The sequence below is a fragment of the Vombatus ursinus genome, unplaced genomic scaffold (genome assembly GCF_900497805.2).
Source record: "Vombatus ursinus unplaced genomic scaffold, bare-nosed wombat genome assembly UNPS02014811.1, whole genome shotgun sequence".
Classification (NCBI taxonomy): Eukaryota; Metazoa; Chordata; class Mammalia; order Diprotodontia; family Vombatidae; genus Vombatus; species Vombatus ursinus.
The window spans coordinates 8,957,619-8,975,697 of NW_020954589.1; the positions used below are offsets into that span (position 1 = coordinate 8,957,619).

The 18,079-nt window shown below is 52.1% G+C and overlaps 3 protein-coding genes and 2 long non-coding RNA genes across 12 annotated transcripts in view; 1 reads left to right on the top strand and 4 right to left on the bottom strand.

Moving 5' to 3' along the window:
• TAPBP (TAP binding protein) overlaps positions 1 to 4,293 on the bottom strand; it is a 4,976-nt gene extending 683 nt beyond the window's left edge. Inside the window, exons 1-6 of the mRNA XM_027876279.1 lie at positions 4,183 to 4,293; positions 3,835 to 4,029; positions 2,905 to 3,150; positions 1,005 to 1,400; positions 391 to 732; positions 191 to 280 (exon numbers count right to left, since the gene is read on the bottom strand). Coding sequence (XP_027732080.1) covers positions 191 to 280; positions 391 to 732; positions 1,005 to 1,400; positions 2,905 to 3,150; positions 3,835 to 4,029; positions 4,183 to 4,213 — 1,300 coding nt within the window. The 5' untranslated portion in view covers positions 4,214 to 4,293. The remainder of the gene's footprint in view (positions 1 to 190; positions 281 to 390; positions 733 to 1,004; positions 1,401 to 2,904; positions 3,151 to 3,834; positions 4,030 to 4,182) is intronic.
• Positions 4,213 to 8,596, bottom strand: ZBTB22 (zinc finger and BTB domain containing 22). Of its 3 annotated transcripts, XR_003570369.1 has the most exons (3): positions 8,420 to 8,596; positions 4,525 to 7,351; positions 4,213 to 4,286 (listed from the first exon to the last, which is right to left on the bottom strand). XR_003570369.1 is itself a non-coding variant. In XM_027876274.1 (2 exons), the coding sequence occupies exon 2, from the start codon at positions 7,284 to 7,286 to the stop codon at positions 5,409 to 5,411; it is 1,878 nt and encodes a 625-aa protein (XP_027732075.1). In that variant the 5' UTR covers positions 7,287 to 7,351; positions 8,420 to 8,596; the 3' UTR covers positions 4,395 to 5,408. The 3 variants fall into 3 exon arrangements, 2 of the variants coding, with proteins under 2 accessions (XP_027732075.1, XP_027732076.1); XM_027876274.1 differs by lacking the exon at positions 4,213 to 4,286 and having other exon boundaries at positions 4,395 to 7,351; XM_027876275.1 differs by lacking the exons at positions 4,213 to 4,286; positions 8,420 to 8,596 and adding an exon at positions 8,207 to 8,226 and having other exon boundaries at positions 4,395 to 7,351.
• Positions 8,597 to 9,206: 610 nt separating this feature from the next.
• Positions 9,207 to 13,763, bottom strand: DAXX (death domain associated protein). Of its 3 annotated transcripts, none has more exons than XM_027876440.1 (8): positions 13,749 to 13,763; positions 12,341 to 12,563; positions 11,341 to 12,163; positions 11,010 to 11,224; positions 10,635 to 10,839; positions 9,998 to 10,484; positions 9,644 to 9,857; positions 9,207 to 9,401 (listed from the first exon to the last, which is right to left on the bottom strand). In XM_027876440.1, exons 2-8 carry the CDS (start codon positions 12,545 to 12,547, stop codon positions 9,342 to 9,344), a joined length of 2,211 nt encoding a protein of 736 aa, XP_027732241.1. In that variant the 5' UTR covers positions 12,548 to 12,563; positions 13,749 to 13,763; the 3' UTR covers positions 9,207 to 9,341. The 3 variants fall into 3 exon arrangements, with proteins under 3 accessions (XP_027732241.1, XP_027732240.1, XP_027732239.1); XM_027876439.1 differs by lacking the exon at positions 13,749 to 13,763 and adding an exon at positions 13,514 to 13,595; XM_027876438.1 differs by lacking the exon at positions 13,749 to 13,763 and adding an exon at positions 13,514 to 13,573 and having other exon boundaries at positions 12,341 to 12,593.
• A 28-nt stretch (positions 13,764 to 13,791) lies between these two features.
• LOC114053412 overlaps positions 13,792 to 18,079 on the top strand; it is a 39,207-nt gene continuing 34,919 nt past the window's right edge. For 2 of the 4 annotated variants that reach the window (XR_003570378.1, XR_003570377.1), the window contains exons 1-2: positions 13,792 to 13,875; positions 14,275 to 14,402. This is a non-coding gene — a long non-coding RNA (uncharacterized LOC114053412). Of the gene's footprint in view, positions 13,876 to 14,274; positions 14,403 to 15,717; positions 16,432 to 18,079 lie in introns of those variants that run through there. The other 2 variants (XR_003570375.1, XR_003570376.1) reach the window with 2 other exon arrangements.
• On the bottom strand, positions 14,909 to 15,847 carry LOC114053413. The gene is made up of 2 exons (XR_003570379.1): positions 15,760 to 15,847; positions 14,909 to 15,244 (listed from the first exon to the last, which is right to left on the bottom strand). It is a non-coding gene; the product is annotated as an uncharacterized LOC114053413 (long non-coding RNA).

The window sequence follows — 18,079 nt, forward strand, 5'->3', positions numbered from 1 at the left end:
AATATGCAGAAATTTCCAAAAAAGGAAAAGAATGAAAGTGGGATTTTGAAACATAGTGAATAAATATCTCGGCAGGATGGTCAAGGGTCTTGCTGTTAGGAGGAGTGATAGGGTAAGTTTTAGGGTGCTAGGCTTCCCCAGGTTTTTTAGGGGAAGTTCCAAGATTTGAGCATGAGGAGCACAGACTTACCGACCCACCCCATTCCTTTGATCAGCCCGAGAAGGAGAAATGCTGAGAGGAACAACCCTACTCCATCTTCCAAGGAAGGGCCGGAGACTCCTGGGGATGGAAGAAATGTGGGAGATCTCATCCATTCTGTCTGGGATATGTGCTCTTAGCCTTTTGGACCCACAGGCTCCCTCCTCTCCTATCACCCTGTCCTTCCTTACCTGCCACTTCTAGAGACACCTGGGCACTGAGTCCTTTGGTTTTCATACTGGAGTGCTGGACCCGGCAGATATAGTGGGAGCCATGCTGCTCCACCGTGACTGGGGGAGGGCGCAGGTATGCTGAGATGCTGACAGTGCCATCGGGGTGATAGCGGTAGCTGGAGCGCCAGGCTTGACCACCTGCCACCCTGCTCCCTCCTCCTGTACCATTCTGAAACTCCCAGGCCACTTCTAGCTCCTCCGGGGGGTAGAAATGGGAAATGAGGCAGAGGAGCTCTGGGGGAGATTGCCCCGGGTATGCCCAGACCACAGGTGATGGGGTCAGGGTCACTTTTGGGGGCTCTGCAGGAAGGAGGAAGAGTATGTGGATTGTCAGCACCAAGGAACAATGAAACACAAGTTTGCCCTTTAGCTTCATCTCAGGCTCCCCCTGGGGAGCCTTAACTGGCCTCTTCCTGGACCCTAGGAACCCTTTCTCCTCCCAGTTCAATCTTGCCCTCAATCCCCCTAGGGACTCAAACTCTCTCCACACATCCCACTCCCCCTTCCCCATCAGTCCCACACCCCTTCCCCTACTTCAGGTATTCCAATATCCAGTCCCCGCCCTCACTTACTCTGTATTTGCAGCTCTAGGGCTACTTGGGCCTGCAGGTGAGGAAGGTGGACCGTAGCCAGGTAAGTACCCTCCTGGTGAGGCTTTACAATGGGCAGCAGCAGGGTCCCGTTCCCACTCCATGGGCCCTCCACTCCTTCCTCATCCCAGGCAGCAAATGCCACTGCCCCCTCTGGAGACCCTAGGGCCTGGCCGCCCAATCCTGGAGTCACGGCCAAGAGCAGCTGTCCAATCCCCCGATGTTGGCGCCGCCACTCCAGCCCGAAGGGAGGGGGCCCCAGGGAAGAGGGGGCCCCACCCGAGTTGGGAGGTGTGTAAGTAAAACTCAGATCCAATGTGACCTTCTTACCGGGCCCCACCAACGCAGCAGGAGAGTGGGAGAAGACCGTCATCACAACTTTGGGGATGGAATGGAAATACAAGGGAGAGATAGGGAGAAGGGAAGAGAATTGGGCATGAATCGATAGAAATAAGGCAAAAGGGAGAGAAGTGAATGGGGGAAGGGGATAGAGTGAGAGAGAATTGGGGGAATGGGAAAAGATTGAGGATGGTAAAAGGAAATAGGAACATAGGGAAGAATGGGAAAGAATTTGTGAAATGGGAAAAAATTGCAGAGAAATTGAGTTAAGGAGGGTACTCCATTTAGGGGGCCCATCTCTCAGTCCCCTTTCTCTTGACCAATTTCTCTCTTCCCTTCCCTCTCCCTTGCCCCTCACCATCAGTCAGCCAGACAAGAAGACCCTTGCACTTTCCCCTGCCCCTGGTCACCTTGACAACAACTCCCCTTCTCAACTCCCTGGTTGCCATGACAACACTTCCGTGCTCTCATTATGTACCCTTAGTCTTGTGGGGGACAGGGCCCAGCAGATGGGTGCCTGAGATGGGAGGGGATATCAGAATCTAGAGCACTATGATCCTTGGAAGGCTGACCCTTCTCATCCTTGCCATATGTGTAGTGACTGACAGAACCCTTTAAACTAACCTACCTATATACATGCTAACCATGTACATACCCATTCTCACTGCACCAAACAGCTCTCCACTCACATAGAGGGCAAAAAGTGAGTGATGGGAGGAGAGGCTGATCTGGGGGGGACCAAGTTCATAGAGGCATATAGTAGAATGTTAAAGTTGAAGGGAATCCAGGGATTTTAATCCCCAATTCTAAGGGAATCAAAACACTCAATAGTGTTTCCTTTGCAGCTGTGGACGTCCCTAGAAAGGGCAAATTTAATATTAAAGAAACCAAGCAAACTTCACACTTGAGCCAAGGTTAGATAACTGCAGCAACTGCCTCATGCCTAAATCAACTGTCTTATCTTTTCCTTCCTGTGGTTTGGTTTTGGTGAGGCAGTTGGGGGTGGGATGGGGAGAAACAAGGCTATCCAAAAGGCAGGAAAAATTGGAGCTTGGGGTTGGGGGAAAGGAGTAAGGAGAAGTGTTGTTGGCCAAACAGAAGAGCAATTTAGGCAACATGTGTCAGAAGGGCCTTTAGAAACCTCTGAGTCCAATACCCTCTTTTTACAGAGGGGAAAACTGAGGCCCTGACAGTGGAAGGGTCGCACAGTAATGTCAGTGGTTGAAATGAAATTAGAATGCCGTTATCCTGACTCTCAGTTTAAGTGAGCCAAATTGCCTCCTGTAGGGGGGAATAATTGCAGGGGAAAGCAACTGAAAAGAATGAGGAAAAGGGGAGGGAAGTGAAAGTAAGGGAAGTTAAAGGGGAAGGGGCAGAAGACCCTGTGTGCATAATCCTGCATCAGCTTTAAATACCTTCCCCTTTAAATATCTTGATCGATTGATTAAAAGTGTGGAACAGAGCCCTAACTTTCAAAACTCCAAACCCTACCTAAGTCTGGTTTTAGCACCAAGATGCCCCCTCCCTTACCTCTCTCCCTTACCTGTTGCTATGGTAACTGAGGAGGGGACAGGCTGGGACTGAGACAGTTGCAGGAGGCTGGTAAGGCGAACCTGGGGACTAGATAAGCTGATCACCAGCCAAGTCCCATCCAAGGACCGAGGAGAGTGAGGCTCAGGGGTTAGACCAGCCACCCAGTCTGAAGCTGCAGGGCTGGGGACATAGCGATTCAGCTCACAGCTTGGGGTTACAGACTCCTTCAGGGAGTCCCCAAGAGAGCCAGCAGGATCTGGGACAGGAGAAAGAGGGAGTGTCAGCTTGGAGAATCAGGACTGGAAAGATAGGTGACTTACAAGGTAGATCTCCCAGGGGGCAGAGGAGATAAGGGATATGGGTGAAGGCTGGGATTCAACTTGGTAAGGCCTCAGTAAACAAAGGGAAGGGGGCCTAGAAGTGGGAATGATAATGCCAATTAACAATAAACTTTTCAACAGAATAATGATAATAATGGCTTACATTTACATAGCACTTTTAAGGTATAGAAAGCTCTGTGCAAACATTAACTCAGCCAAATTTTCTGGAAAGGGGACTGGCTCTGGAGTCAAATCTGACCTCAAAATTCACTTAATGGCCTTCTGCCTTAGTTTCCCCAACTGAAAAGGGAAATTTCTGGACTAGATGGCTGCTTAGGGCCCTTCGAGATCTAGATCTACGATTCTTACAACTACCCTGTGAGATAGGTTGAGCAAATATGTCATCGTCATTTTACAGGTTCAGGTTCAGTGACTTGGCCAAGATCATCAAGTTAGTAAATGATAAAATTCAGATGTGAGAACCCATGTTTCTGGATTCCAAATCCAGTCCTCTTTCTGTTGCCAACTCCGTGAGGAATGCAGGTGGAGTGGGTGGTAGCAAGGGCTGAGACTTCAGGCCACGAAGAGAGGCTTAGGGGTGTCCAAATCAGAACACTTACCATACACTTTCAGATAGAGCGAAGAGTCAAGGTCAGGCCTCGGTGGCGGCTCCCCAGGGCCCTGTCTCAGCAGCAGCACAGCAGGTCGCTTGGTCACTTCCCGAAGCATTCCCCCACCACCCTGCTCTTCCACAAACCAACACTCCAACACCGAGGGCCCCGGGCGAGCAGTGGCCCATCTCACTGCCAGTATGCCTAGGGAGAGGAAGGACGCTGGGGAAAGGGCTAAATCCTCAAGGAATCCCCTTCCACCCTGACGCCAATCTCATCGGTATCATAAACGCTGGGAGCCCTGATAAAGGGGGAGGGGCAACCATCAGGGGCTCAGGAGAAAGGGGGTTACCTCACCTAAGGCCAGGAGCAGGCACAGCAGCTTCATAGCTCCTATCCCAAGCCCCTCCAGCAGCTACTGCTGCCGTTAAGAGAACATCCCCTTTCAGTTTCACTTTCCCCTAAAAGGCAAGTACCGGGAATCCCCTTCTTAGCAACAAACACGGGGAAATAAAGTAGGTGAGATCCCAGTGCCGACACAAAGGGATGAGACCTTGTTCCCTCACCCCACCCCCATGGAGTCCTTCCTCATTTCTCAAGTATCAAGTCCAGACAGACCCTCCCAGGCCCTGCCACGCCAAGTCCCCACTCCCTTCCCTGGACCCAGGCATTTGGCCACAGAATCATGGAATGTCACACCTAGAAAGAGATTTTGGTGTCACTCAGTCAACCCCCTAGTTTTGGAGAGGCAGAAACAGAGACCTGCCTTCCCCCCATCCCCAGCCCCACCCTGATCTCTTCCTCTTCCTTGTCCCCCATTAGCAAAGAAACACAGGTGATTGTCAGGTCAAGTGAAGAGACCAATAAATATTTTAATCACCGTTAAAAAAAATAATAAAATTTAAAAATAAAAACCTTACACTCCCAAAACTGGCTCCCTCCATGTCCTTGAAAGCCCCTATATGTGCATACCCCTTGTGGACTTACTGCAGGGATGGAGTTAGATGGGAAGAAATGGATATAGGTTTAATAATCCTGTAAAGGGGGAGAGGAGATTAAGGGAAGAAGGAATGAGGTGGCAGGCCTAGTCACCACAGTGACACACACAGACTCCAAGCACAAACTACAAATGGGACCACCTGCCCTGGAATCCTTGGGGATTCTGGACATATACCACTACCCATACACAGCCTTTTCCAGGTACCCAGATAACCTGGGGGTCTGGGTCTTAAGTGTTATTTATCTACCTGTTCCCTCTAGTGGAGGGGAAAGTAGGCTCACAGTTCCAGGGTTTCCCCTATGTTGGGGAATGGAATGGGGTTAATGGGAGGGAGGGGGAAGAGAAGAACTGTCGTGAATTTCCCTCTTTATATACAAACCCATGGAGGAGAGGGCATATCACTTGGGATCCACAGTCCCCTATCTCCTTTCCCCCAAACCAAGGATTTTTGGAGGAATCAAGCCCCTGGACCATGCTCCTACTCTTCCTTTGTAGGGGTATCAGCCCAACAAATGAGGATTGTGGGAATTACTCATCAGCTGCTTTCTCCAGCTCTTGGATCCAATCATGAGGGAATAGTTTGTTAATGTCCACCTCCACTACCATTGTAACCCATCTCCACCTTGTGCGTTCCTGGTGGGGACCAGACCCTCCTGTTGGGTGAAGAAGTGGTCCCTCCTACCTCATCTCCACTGCCACCCCCTGGAGGCTCTCTCTTGGGTAACCCCATAGTCCCTGTGGGCCCCCCTCCCCCTAGGCGATGCCTCCGTTCACAGTGGCCTCGGTGCCGCATGAAGCTGTCCCTCCACATGAATTTCTTTCCACACACACCACACTCATAAGGTTTGAGGCCTGTGTGGGTCTTCATGTGCTCTGTCAGGTGGTGTTTCATCTTGAATTTTTTGTTACACACAGGACAGTCAAAGGGACGCAGATTCAGATGCATATTGACATGCCGATCCCGCATGCTCTTGTGGGAGAAAGCTTTCCCACAGTGACAAAGGAAGATCTTGTTCCCATCCCCACCACTACTTCCCCCAGAACCGCCCCCACCACTTGCAGACACTCCCAAGTTGCCCCCTCCTGACCCTCCCAAGGTCACAGCTCCATGTTCAGCCTGGCTTCCAGGGGGCTGGGCTGAGGCCTGAGAAGAGGAGGGAAAAACTAAGATTTGGTTGCCCTGCATGTCCAGGGGCAACAAAGGGCGGGGTTGGTGGGAGGCAAAGGAAGAGGGGGCTGGTCCTCCAGGGTCATCCAGTCCTGGCCCAGTGGTCCCAGACTCATAAGGGCCAAAGTCCTCAGATGATTCACAGAAATTCACTTGTTCCTCACCCTTGTCTGCGGGGCCAGTCAGTGTCCGTACATCAGTAATACTTAGGCCAGGGTCAGAACTCCCAGCTGGTGGACCCCCTGAAGCCCCACCTAGCTCCTCATCCTCATCATCCTCGCATGTCAGTACCAGGTCTTCCTCCTCCTCCTCTTCCTCCAGGTCCGGGTCTTGAGAAGCAAGAGGAGCTGGGGCAGGGCAGCCTCCCCCTCGTTTAACATATACCCAGTGTTTCTGAGGCACGATGCTGGGAGGCACATAAGTAGGGCGCCGTAGCCCAGCCCCAGGAACTACCACCCCAACTCCATCCCCTCCATCATCACTCAGCTCATCTGCCTCTAGCAGCAGCTTCCCAGAAGTGCCACCCCCACTGCCCACCACAGAAGTGGGGAACAGAGGGCCTCCTCCACTCCGTCTTTCTCCTCCCCCCATAGAAGAGGCTGAATATGCATCATGAGAGGAAGATGAGAAATCACCAGAGTCTCTGGGGCTGAAGTAATTGCTGCTGCTAGGGGACTGATTCTCACTAGCCCTGCTGGATGAATGAGGGCGGCCAGAGCCTGTGGCTGTGATAGCTGGTCCTGCTCCCCCAACTCCTGTGGGGCCTCCTGCCCCAGAGGCAACTGCTGCTGTGGTGGCCATGGTGGTGGTGGCAGCTGTGGAGGCCCGGCCCTCTCGAAGGAGCTCTGTGCACTTGTCCACAATATGCCACATCTGGAGCACGGAGCCAACAGTGAGAAAGTTGACAATGTCTGCAGCAGCCATGCTAAGTCGGCCTGTATAGGCAGAGGCTAGAACAGTCTCAAAGGCCCCAGGGTCCATGACGCTGGGCAGTGAGATTGAGGTCATGCCCTTGAGCAAGACTTGGTCATGGAAGTAAGGGGAAGAAGCAGCCAAGACAGCCCGGTGAGCCCGGAATTCACGGCCCTGCACTCGTATCGACACGTCACAAAGCTGCCCTTGTAGCCGCTGCTGGTTGAGGGACTCCAGCAGTGCACTGGTCACTTCAGGGAAGGACACGTGCACCACAGCCGCTGCTGGCAGTGGCAGTGGGGGAGGTGCCAGCGACATAGACAGGGGGAGAGGGGCCCCCTGGGGAGAGAGTGGGGATGGCTCCATTGCAAGGAAGAACATAGGGAAGGGGGCACCCCCCCCCAGCCACAGGAACAGAGAAAGAGGAAGGGCGGCCGGGGGGGTCTCTGTGAAAAGAAAGAAAAGAGATGGGTCAGGAAAGCGAGGGACTCTTTGGGGATGGGGAGCAGCTTCCTTTCCATGCTCTAAGCTCTTTGACTTTAGCCACAGAACAGCACATGAAAGTTGAAAGGGAGCTCAGATGCCTGGGAGGTGGCTGTGGCACAGTGGAATGAGCACTAGACAGAGTCAGACACCTGGGTTGAGGAGGATCTGGACTGCCAAAAACTGGATGAATGGTGGATTCTAGGTTAAATGTTTTGCTTTCTCCAGGCCTCAGTTTTCTCCTCGGTCAAATCAGGAGGCTCTACTCTATAATCTCTAAGATCCCTTCCAGGCCTGATGGTGTGACCACATAATGTCCTTTCTACTCTGCTAGCTGTCATGTTTACAGATGGGGGAAACCGAGGCCCAGGGAAGAGAAGTCACTCTTCCTTTCAGGAACCCACTTTCATTTTTGCCCCTTTTGACTGTTCTGCCTCCACTTGTGAAAGATGTGAGAGAGTCCCACAAATTTCCCCAGGGTGTTCCCCCAGTCTTTCCCTCCCCTTGAAGCCCCACCCCCGGCGCTTCCTCAGACCACGCCTCGCCGCTATGGCCACGCCCCTCCTCCCTACAACTCCGCCCCCGCTCAGACCTTGTCTCCTCTGGAATCCCCACAGGCCCCGCCCCCTTCTTAGGACACGCCTCACGGGGTACTCCCCTGGCCCCTCCCCCTCACATCTTCTAGACCCCGCCTCTTCACTCCACACCCCCCCATCACTACCCGACCCCACCCCCCTCTGGTCCTCCCACCACTGCACACCCAGCCCTCCCTTCTGGACTAGCCCTCCCCCCGCCCCCAGGCGCGCGTCCCCGCTTACCGGGCCGCGCGCCCCCGGGCCCCCCCGCCCCTCACTCAGCGGCCAGAGCCGCAGCCCGGGCCCCTCCCGCCGCCATCTTGCGCCGTCTCCCTCCTCCCTCCGCCCCCGGCCCGCCCCCTGCCCCGCAGACGTTAAGGGAACCAGCCCATATTCCACCGCCCTACTGGGACAGATTTCGCCGACTCTGCCACTTTCCCTTTAAGGAATAAATACCTCACTCCACTTTAAAGGTACCAGTTCAATTTCACCACAGCGCGTTCATGTACCGTTTCAGCCGACTCGGTGTTTTTCCCTTTAAAGTAGTAACGCTGTCTATCCCCATTGACTATAGGTTCAAGAACCAATCAATCATCGCTTAAGCAAAAATGAAAGCAAATGAAATAATGCTGAAACGAGAGCCAACTAGCCAATGGCAGCAATACAGAGGTGTCTGTACTACCATTGGCTAGTTGCCTCTCATTTCTGCTCCCTCCCTTTCACCCGCCTCCAGTCTGCGATTGCTTCTCTCAGAGAGGGTAAAGCCCCCCTGAGTCAAGTGTGGATTGGCTGAAGAGACGAGCTTGGCGCTGGATTGGTCCTCTTATTCTTGCGGCGCTACGCATAGGAGCCGGGGAAAGGAGGCCAGGCCGTGGGAAGTGTTTTCACAGCTGGCGTGCTAGCAGGGGTAGTGGAGCAGGGTATGAAAAGTGTCAGGTGTGGAGAACAAGATCATCGTGTGTACAAGATGTTAGACAAAACTAGGAGAGAGTTAGTTCTAGTCTGCAGGGCAAAGCACTCAATCAAATAGGCAAAAGGCATTAGCTCCCCTTACACTGGGCTCTGGTGGGGATACAAAGCCAAAAAACGAAATATTCCCTTTTCACAACGAACTGTGAAGAAGGAAATCGTGGGGTGGGTTTGAGAAAGGGGTGTGAGCTGCCCAGTATCGAAGAAACTGGGAAGGAGGTACATGACAGATAGAAATGAGAATAAATTACAGTAAGAAAAGAACTTTATTTAGTTTCATTTTTATAAACCTTTAAAGTTTTTATTATTTTCAAAACACCAACAAAAAAGGTACAGCTCAGCTCCCCCCTCCCCCCCCAAATAAAAACAAACAAAAACTTGGGAACTGAAGGCTAGGAAAGCCAAACAGCTAGTCAGAGTCTGAGAGGATGATGATCTCTTCAGGGTCACATTGGGTTGCCACACTCATCTGGGGGAGGAAAAAGAATTGGGGAGAGGTTGGAAGAGACAGTCAGATATGGGATATGGCTCTATCAAAGGATGACAGATTTAGATCTGAAAGTGATCACTGAGTTCAAAGTTCCTCATTTTACAAATGAGAAAACAGATCAAAAGAGGAAGACATAATAAGCAGACTGTGGCAAAATCAGAACAATGAAAACAGATGGTGGACAAAAAGATCAGTACCCTTCCCTAACCCCTATTTCTGACCTTGCAGGCTGCAGGCCTGGGAGCTTGTGGTCTAGGGGGCCTGGATGGTGGAGGGCTACATCTAGAGCTGGTGACCAAGCCATGGCTGGGTGAATCCGCTCTAGTGGAAGAGTCAGCAGCTGGAACCAGGGAAGAAGCCAAGGGGGAGGGGACATTGGGGAAATGACACCTCTTCCCATTCTCTTGTTCATCTGCAGCTTGCACATCAATGCAGCTGGGGAAACAGAAACTGAGTAAGTATGAGTAATTCTTGAAAAAGCCCATTTCCCAAATCTCACATAGTTTATACTCTAAAGATCACTTCATGGCTAAGAAGCTCCCCCACTCCCACCCCATTCCTCTTATCCATGTTACCTGTGCCCAATTAGTTCTGCTTCTGTCATGTCTTCCTTCCGAGACTTCTTGAGGGGAGGACTAGGAACCCTCAGGGTGTTAGGAGAAACTCCACCATTGAAGGAAGTAGAGGTAACAGTGGCTGCCCCATTCTCCAGGAGGCTGGTGGGGAGGGGAGGTACTGGGCACTTCTTGGGAGAAGGGAGGTCCCTATCCTCAGGAGAGGGGACTGTGTCCAAAGGTAAGGCTTCAATCACCAACTCAAATAGCTGGGAGGCTGGGCTTTCAACATCTTGGGACAACTCTTCTGATGGGAGCTGTTCGCCACTGTCTTCATTCTCACGGCAAGTGGGAATGGGGTTCTTCCTTTGAGGTAGGGAGTATGACCCTGACATTGCTGCTTCGTCATCCTCCATTGAAGAGCTGCTGCTGCTGCTCCCTTGTTCCGGCTCCAGCTCCTGCTCAGCAGTCCTCTGTGATGGAGACTGAGAAGCTACATATTTCTTACCTGAAAGTTGTAAAAAACAAACAGCAAGCAGAGTTGGTATGGAAAGTGATTAATAGTAGGAAGAAAATGGGAGAGGAAGATGGGAAACTGAATATGGAGGGAGAAAACAACTTGGGAATGTTACTAAAGTCCCTCATCCCCACATAATACCTGGCTCATCTTCCTCCCCTAGGCCCTCCTGGCTGTCTTCCATCTCTTCCTCTGAATCTGTGAGCTCCTCATCTTCATCTTCTTCATCATCTTCTTCCTCTTCCTCTTCTTCATCATCATCATCTTCTTCTTCTTCATCTTCATCCTCATCTGTCTCAGTTTTGGAGACAGGGGGACAGGACGTGGACTTTTTCCCACTAGGGCCCTGCAAAAGAGGGAAGGCCTCTAATGAAACCATTCTCCCAAATCTTTATTCTCCTGAGTACTTCACCTCCCACAACTAGTTACTCTCTTCCCCAGAGACCCAGTATAAGGTCTGGGCAGGATTCTGCCCTCCAGGAATATCTGATCTGACATTGCCCCCCCCCCCCATACCTCTCCCAAATCTGTGGATGCTGTTGGAAGGTCTTCATTGTGAGGACAGTTTCCTTGGGTAAACCGGGCTCTCCTTCTCTGTCTCTCACCCTCTTCACTCTCATCTTGCATCATTGCATATTTGGAGATCACTTCATCCAGCCGACTGAGTGCCAAGCTTCTGTTCTCCCGAAGCCTACGGGCCAGGACAGGGTCTGACAATGCAGGGTCAATGCCTGAGGTGGGAGGGAGGTATGCAGTGTGAAGACATGGAACCAGAACTCCTAGCTCCAAAGCATAAGGAGTAATACCCTCCCCACAGGTCTAGTGTCTATGGCCCCACTCCCTGTACCTGGCCTATAGTCATCTGTGAGGTGACAGCCAAAGTTGTAGACAAGATCAAGATGGCGCCGCTCCTGTAACTTGGTGCCAACATCCCGAAAGGCATCCTGAGCAAGGAGCTGGAGCTGTCGCCTTGGAAGGCAGAGGCCGTGTCTCGTGGCTGCCTTTTCCACAGCTCGAAGAACGTCCCCATAATCAGGAAAGGTGTCTGGGCCAGGCCTGTTGATGAGACGCTCCACACGGCGATTGACCTCCGGGTATCGAGTGCCCCGATAGGGTATTCGTTGCTCAGTCACACGGCCTGTCAGTGAGCTACATGCTTTTAATTCACATAGACGCCCAAAGAGTCCTAGCAGCTTACGTTTCAGCCGCCCCTCCTGCAAATATGCAGAGTCCGGGTCATCTAGCTCAGAGAGGTCCAGCTCCTTTTCCTGAAGTCGTTTTATCTCTCCCACATACAATGCCAGCAGCTGCTCTAAGCGCTGGATCTGTCTCCGTGAACCTCGGGGTCGTGGGGAGCCAGAAGCAGTTTCTTCATTTGGGGCAGGGTTAGAGGAAGGATTGGCAGGAGGTGCATCCCCAGGGGGTTCAGTGGAAGCAGGGGTCAGGGGCACCTTCCTCTTGATCGAGTGGGCTTTGAGCAATGTACAAAGCTCATTAATGAAGACATAGAGCTTGGTAGGCCGGGTTTGGGCACGGTGGAGGACACGAGAGAGAACATTTCGGAGCTCGGCTGAGGCCAGGAACGTAGGGCGAGCACGTTGCCTTCGGTTACAGAGGTATGGGACGACCTCAGGGTGTTCTCCAGTTTGCTTCTTACACAGTTCAAGAAACTGGGATGGGATGGGGGAAAGTGAAGGGAGAAGTTCAAGGGATTGGAGGAAAAGAGACAAGGGAGGTGGTTGAGAAAGAAAGAGAAAGGTAGGGTTAGTAGGAGAAACTGATTAAAGACAGCTTCTTTGGCTCCCCTTCCTCCCTGGGGCATAAGAGCCTTCTCCCCTGCAGCTCACCTCTTCAAACAGCTTCTCATTCTCCAGCTGGTAGCATTTCTTGCTGCCCCCACTACTGCTGCTGCCTTCCCCACTGGACTGGAGGGAATCAGAGGCTGCTGCCAGGGGTTGGGCCCGATTTGGGGGTGGATAGGAAGGCCCTGGCTGGGCAGCTGCTTCATCCTCATCATCATCATCCAGCACGATAATGCTGTTAGCGGCAGCCATGGGGGGAGCGAAGCCCCTGGTGGGGGTGTTGGGGATTTCAGGAATCCTGCTGGGGGGGATGGGGCCTCAGAGACAGCCCCTCCAGGACATCCCCCCCATTCTCACACCTTACAGCATCAGTCTCATGTCACTCAATCGATGCCTGTCCCCCGCCCCCCCTTACCATTTCCCACCCAAGGACTTATCTGTCTGACCTCCCTGTCATCTCATAGTGTCTTGTCCTCTGAGACAAGGCTTACTCCACAAGCTTTCTTGAAGGTCCCCCACCTCCTCCTCCCCACCCCAAAACTCTCAAGTCCCACCCACTTGGCTCCATTCCTCAGTCCTCTCCCCTCCACTTCCAGTCCCATCTTCTCTACTCCTAGCTACCAAGATCTTATTCTTTCTTAAGACATCAGCACCGACACGGCCACCACCACGGCTGCCTCCCCTGCCCTCCATACAGTCCATCTCATACCCATTAAGGAACCGATTCCCTGTTCTCCGCCCAGCAAATCTTCATTCCCCTTCAACTCTCTGCCTGCCTGCCTGCCTGCCTGCCTGCCTGTCCTCCGCCTCTCCCTTGGAGCTGTCAGCTACACGAGTCCCAGGCTTTCCCTGAGCAAGGGCCCCGCAGACACTTCCTCTTCTTCGCCTCCTCCCCGCTTCCCCCTCTCCTCACGGTCCCCGCTCACGGCCCCCTGGCCGGACCCCAGAAGCCCCTAGCTGAGCCCCGCCTCCCCGCCTCCCGCAGGGGTTTCCCTCCCCCCAGCCCCCCATCCTCGCACTCACACTCCCATACACTCTCTCTCACACACACACACACACACACACACACACACACACACACGCACGCGCCCGTGCGCGCGCGCGCTCCCTCCTCAAGGGAGGGTCTCCGGCCGCCTTCCCCTCTCCCCACCCCAGCCTTGTCACAGGGTCCTCCCCTCAGACTCTTCCCTCCTCCCGCCCGCCTCGTGCGGCCCCCACCTCAGAAACAGTCCCTACGCCGCGGCCGCCGCCTCCACCGTCGCTGTCCGTCCCTCCCCCCTCCCCCTTACCCCCCGCTCCGTCACCCTCAGCTCTCCCTCTCCCTCTCTCCCTCTCTCTCTCTCTCTCTCTCTCACACACTCTCCGGCCCCCCCCCCGAATCACACAGCGCGCAGGAACGGAAACGATCATGTCTCAGCTCCTCCCAAAACATCCCTGGGAGCCGCCATCCTACCCTAATGGAGTCGACCAGAGGGATACAGGAAGTGACGGCACACAAGCTACCTACTCGGCCTTTCTACGGGAGACAGACGGCAAGTCACTTGGTGGTTCCATTGGCCCACTCCGACCAAATGCTTCAGGTGGGAGGGCTTTTCTGAGGCCGGGGGACTCAGACGTCCCTGAGGGGAAAGGGGGAGGCCATGTTGCCGTAACCTAATCTAATGGGGGCAAGGCAGCGAGGAATGTATGTATCTCCGAGGATTTGCCAATCTGCGGTCACGAGGTGAAGCCCTGCTCTACCAATCAAAGGCCGGCGTCCCCTCTGCCTTTCCCCTAATGTCTGCCCAATAGAGCTCCCAAACTAATATTGGCGGGTGGGAGGGTGCGGGGGAGAGGGGCGGGGAGGTAAGATTACTGGACCGTTCTCCGTCCTATTGTAATATAAAGTGGGCTTTCCTCGGCCCACAAGGACTGGGACGAACTACGATGATAAAGTTTTCTTTCAAGGCTTATATTGATATCAGACCCCGACTTCGCAGTTGATGCGTACCCCGACCACTCCGACCTTCCAGGCCTCCCTTCTGTCTCTAGCAGTCACCGAGAATGGGCCCAGGGGCTACCGGTTCAAGGACACGAGATCATTTCCATACGTACGGAATGTGTGCACGTAAGTAATCATTCCTTCCACCAATCAGGAGAGTCTTATGCAAATACTACCAGCGCGAACCTTGAGGTCGCGCGAAGTGCAAAACGCCGACTCTTAGCGTCTGTGCGCTCAAAGGTCACCGTGGCAACCAAGTGAGGGAGAGCCGTTCCGCACACCCTACTCTGTGGTTTGCCTGCCGTACGGCAAGATGGCGGCCTCCGGGGCGTGGGGAGGCACGCCCTTCTCGCCTTGCTGGGAAGGGGGGAGGGGGCTCTCGCTTCGGACTCTCTCTTTAGTCTGGGGGTCCCCGGGGCGGCCGCCCTGTGGGAGTGGCCAGTGGGACCCTAGGACTTAGTGATGGTGGGGGAGGTGAGGGACGTCCAGAGTCCTCGGCTGGAACTGAGGCTTTTAAAGGGTCAGACGCCTCTTTCTTCCTCTGCTGAGTCGGGGGTGGTGGGGGGGTGGTTGTGGGGCGGTTACGGCCGAGGAGGGGCGGGAGGGAATTGGAAAGAAACGGAGGCTGATGCTTCTCACTGATCCCAGCTTTATTGGAGGGAGAGGGAAGGCCAGGAAGAGACACGGGGCTGGTCCTGGGGCATATTCTGGTCCCTGGAGGGAGAAAGCAGGGTTAACGAGACTGGGGCACCAGGGGCGTCACCTCCTTCAGGTTCCCTAGCAACGGGGGAGCCCAGGAACAGGATTCAGGAGACCTGGCTTCTATTCCTGCTTCAGCGCATAGTTTCCGTCAGGCATCTTGGCCGACTATCTTTCCCTCTTCGGGACTTAGTTTCCCCCTTTATAAAATGGAAGGTGAACTAGGTCATCCGAGGAAGCTAGGTGTCGCAGTGGACCGAATGCTGGGCCTGGAATCAGCAAAACCTGAGTTCAGATCCTACCCCAGAGACTTATCAGCTGTGTGACCTTGGGCAGTTTAATCTCTGCTGGCCTCATTTCCTCCTCCTTAAAATAGGGATCATTATGGAACCTACTACCTCCCGGGGGAGTAATCAGCAACAAATGAGTTCATATTTGCAAAGCACTTTGTAAACCTTAAAGTGCTATATAAATACTAATTATTATCTACCTTTCCATGAGGGACCCCCAGCTGTTAGCAAAGACTAAAGGGCTCTTCCAAGCCTTTTCTTCTTTGGAACCTCCCATGGCCCTCCCCCTCCTCCCACCTTCTCACCTGAGAAACTTGTCTCCTATTTTACAGAAGAGATTTGAGGCCATTCACTGTAGCTCCCTCTTCTCTCCTCCTTTCCTGTCACTCAAGTGCCTTCCACCACTCTCTACTCCTTTATCGCAAACTCGCATGATTCATTCCTATTCCCAGGAAACCTTAGTGCCCATCTTGATCTCTTGGCATGTTTCTCACCTGAGTTGAGAGAGGAGGCATTCAGTGACTACAGCTCCAGTTCTTCTTCTTTTTGAGGTGCTCCAAGCAGCCAGCCCCAGAGGTTTGCCCAGGGTATTGGCCACAGCAACGTGTAGGCAGCCTCTAGCATCAGCACTGCCAGGAAGATGGCAAGAAAAATGAAAAAGGCCCTGTCTAGGGCCCGAAGAAAGGGACCCCTGGGAGGAGCAGGACCCTGGGCAAATGCCAAGAACACATCTCCCTCATCCCTATCGCCCTCCTCCTCTGCCATTCTGCCTTGAAAGCCTAACAGCTGAGCAGATCAAGCTGGATAGAATGGAGACACTGGGTCAGCACTACTTGGATTAATGGTGATTTAGGGGGGAAGGAGTTTTCTTGCTGTATGTGCCCTCTGTGACCTAATTCTCCAGAGACAGAAATAATGACTATAATAACAACATATAGCCCTTTAAAGTTTTCAAAGTGATTTACATATATTAGTATGAAGGTCCTACACCATCCCATTAATGTAATCATAGAAGGAGTAGACTATTAGATTGAATCATTCAAACTAGGTATATTAATCAATTTGAAAGAATTCTAGGACTGATCATTGGATGAAGACAGATGAACGATACCACACAGGAAAAACCTGTATTTGAAGGAAAGAATAAAAATACACCTGAAACGATAGTTGTAGAAGAGCTACAATCCTGAGGATTCAAGTTTGATCCAAGTCTGTAAGAGGGAATGGCTCTACCCTGTTGACCATGTTATTGTAAAGATGTTGTTGAATCAATAGTAGAGAGTTCATCCAGCTGAGATCAGAGAGACTAGACCAGTAGCAGATAGTACATATAGCAAGGAGGCATCAAAGACCATGAACCGTCATGGCAGAGAGACCAACTATGAATTCTATAAGTCACTGACCCTCAGAGCTCAGCAGATACTGCTGCACCTAAAGAGAACTTCATGAAGATTCTTTGAAGGGAGAACCAAACTACCACTAACCGGGAACCTTGAGTTACCCCTTTGTCATGTGTGCCTTACCACCTTTGTGCTTTATACTTATGCCTACTCTACCCATCAATCTTGTGTATTTTGGGGGAGCATACCCAGAGTGGTTGGTGGGCAGGGTGGAAGGGATTTTTTTTTTTTTAAGGCAGTTGGGGTTAAGTAACTTGCCCACACGGTTAGTGTCAAGTGTTTGGTATGAGGCTGGATTTGAACTCAGGTCCTCCTGACTTCAGGGCTGGTGCTCTATCCACTGCACCGCCTAGCTGCCCCCGGAAGGGATTTTTTTTCTCCAACTACCATTCTTGCCACTATACCTCTAGTCTATACCATCATAGTAAGTACCTTTGTTAAAAATTAATTTTGAGGGCATTAGATGATTATCAATGGGAAGCACGTCAGTGGGAGCTCCTGAGCTAGAAACTTGCCTCTTCACAGCTACCCCTCAGACCCTGAAAATGGTAGACAGCCGGTCTCTGGGAACTCTTCTGGCCAATATAAGTAAGAATTGGGGAAATGGCCATAGAGGGACTGTTGCCTATACATTTGAGCTTTGCCACAATTCTTTAAGATAGGCCTGTTTTACAAATGAAGAAGTAAGGCTCAGAGAGCCTTATTATTGACTTGCCCACAGTTACATAGGTGCTGAGTATGACCAGGAACAAAAAATTTCCTGATTCCAAAGTCTGGCTGCATCTGTCATGCCTCCAGGAACTAAAGGCTTTTCATTCTGATATGCAAACAGTCCCAAATACCCAGGATCCAAGGGCCACCTCCACTGACATCACACTGATTGGGTTTCAAAGCCTGTTAGTACTACTTGCTCAGGAAGATCCTTACTCTGGAGACTGAGATAGGCACCTGGGGCCCCTACACCATCCATCTTTCCTGCCATTATCTCAAAAACATCCACCAACTTCTAAATCAAAAGTCAGCCAAAAGAAGTCTGTGAGCAGAGAAAGCATTGAATCCTCTTACTTTCTTTGTGTAAGTGTAGGTGTTCCTGCAGACATAAATTTCTTCTTGAATTTGGGAATTCTAGGGTATTGGTTTTCATAGAAACAAACCTATGGAATGTCAGAGCTGGAAAAGACTATCAATAATCTAGTGTAAGACCCTCCCTCCTTTAGAAAGGAGGGAACTTAGGTTCACTGAGGGCACATGACTTGTTCATACAGTGAGTTTGTCAATTTATAAAATTAATAAATTTTGAAAAGTTGTACCGGCCGCGCCGACCTTCTGTCGGCAGCGCCAACCCTCTCCTCTTATAAGGAGCAGGCTGCCAGAGTCATACTCACTTTCGAGTCTTCGGTCCTCAGCCGGATAA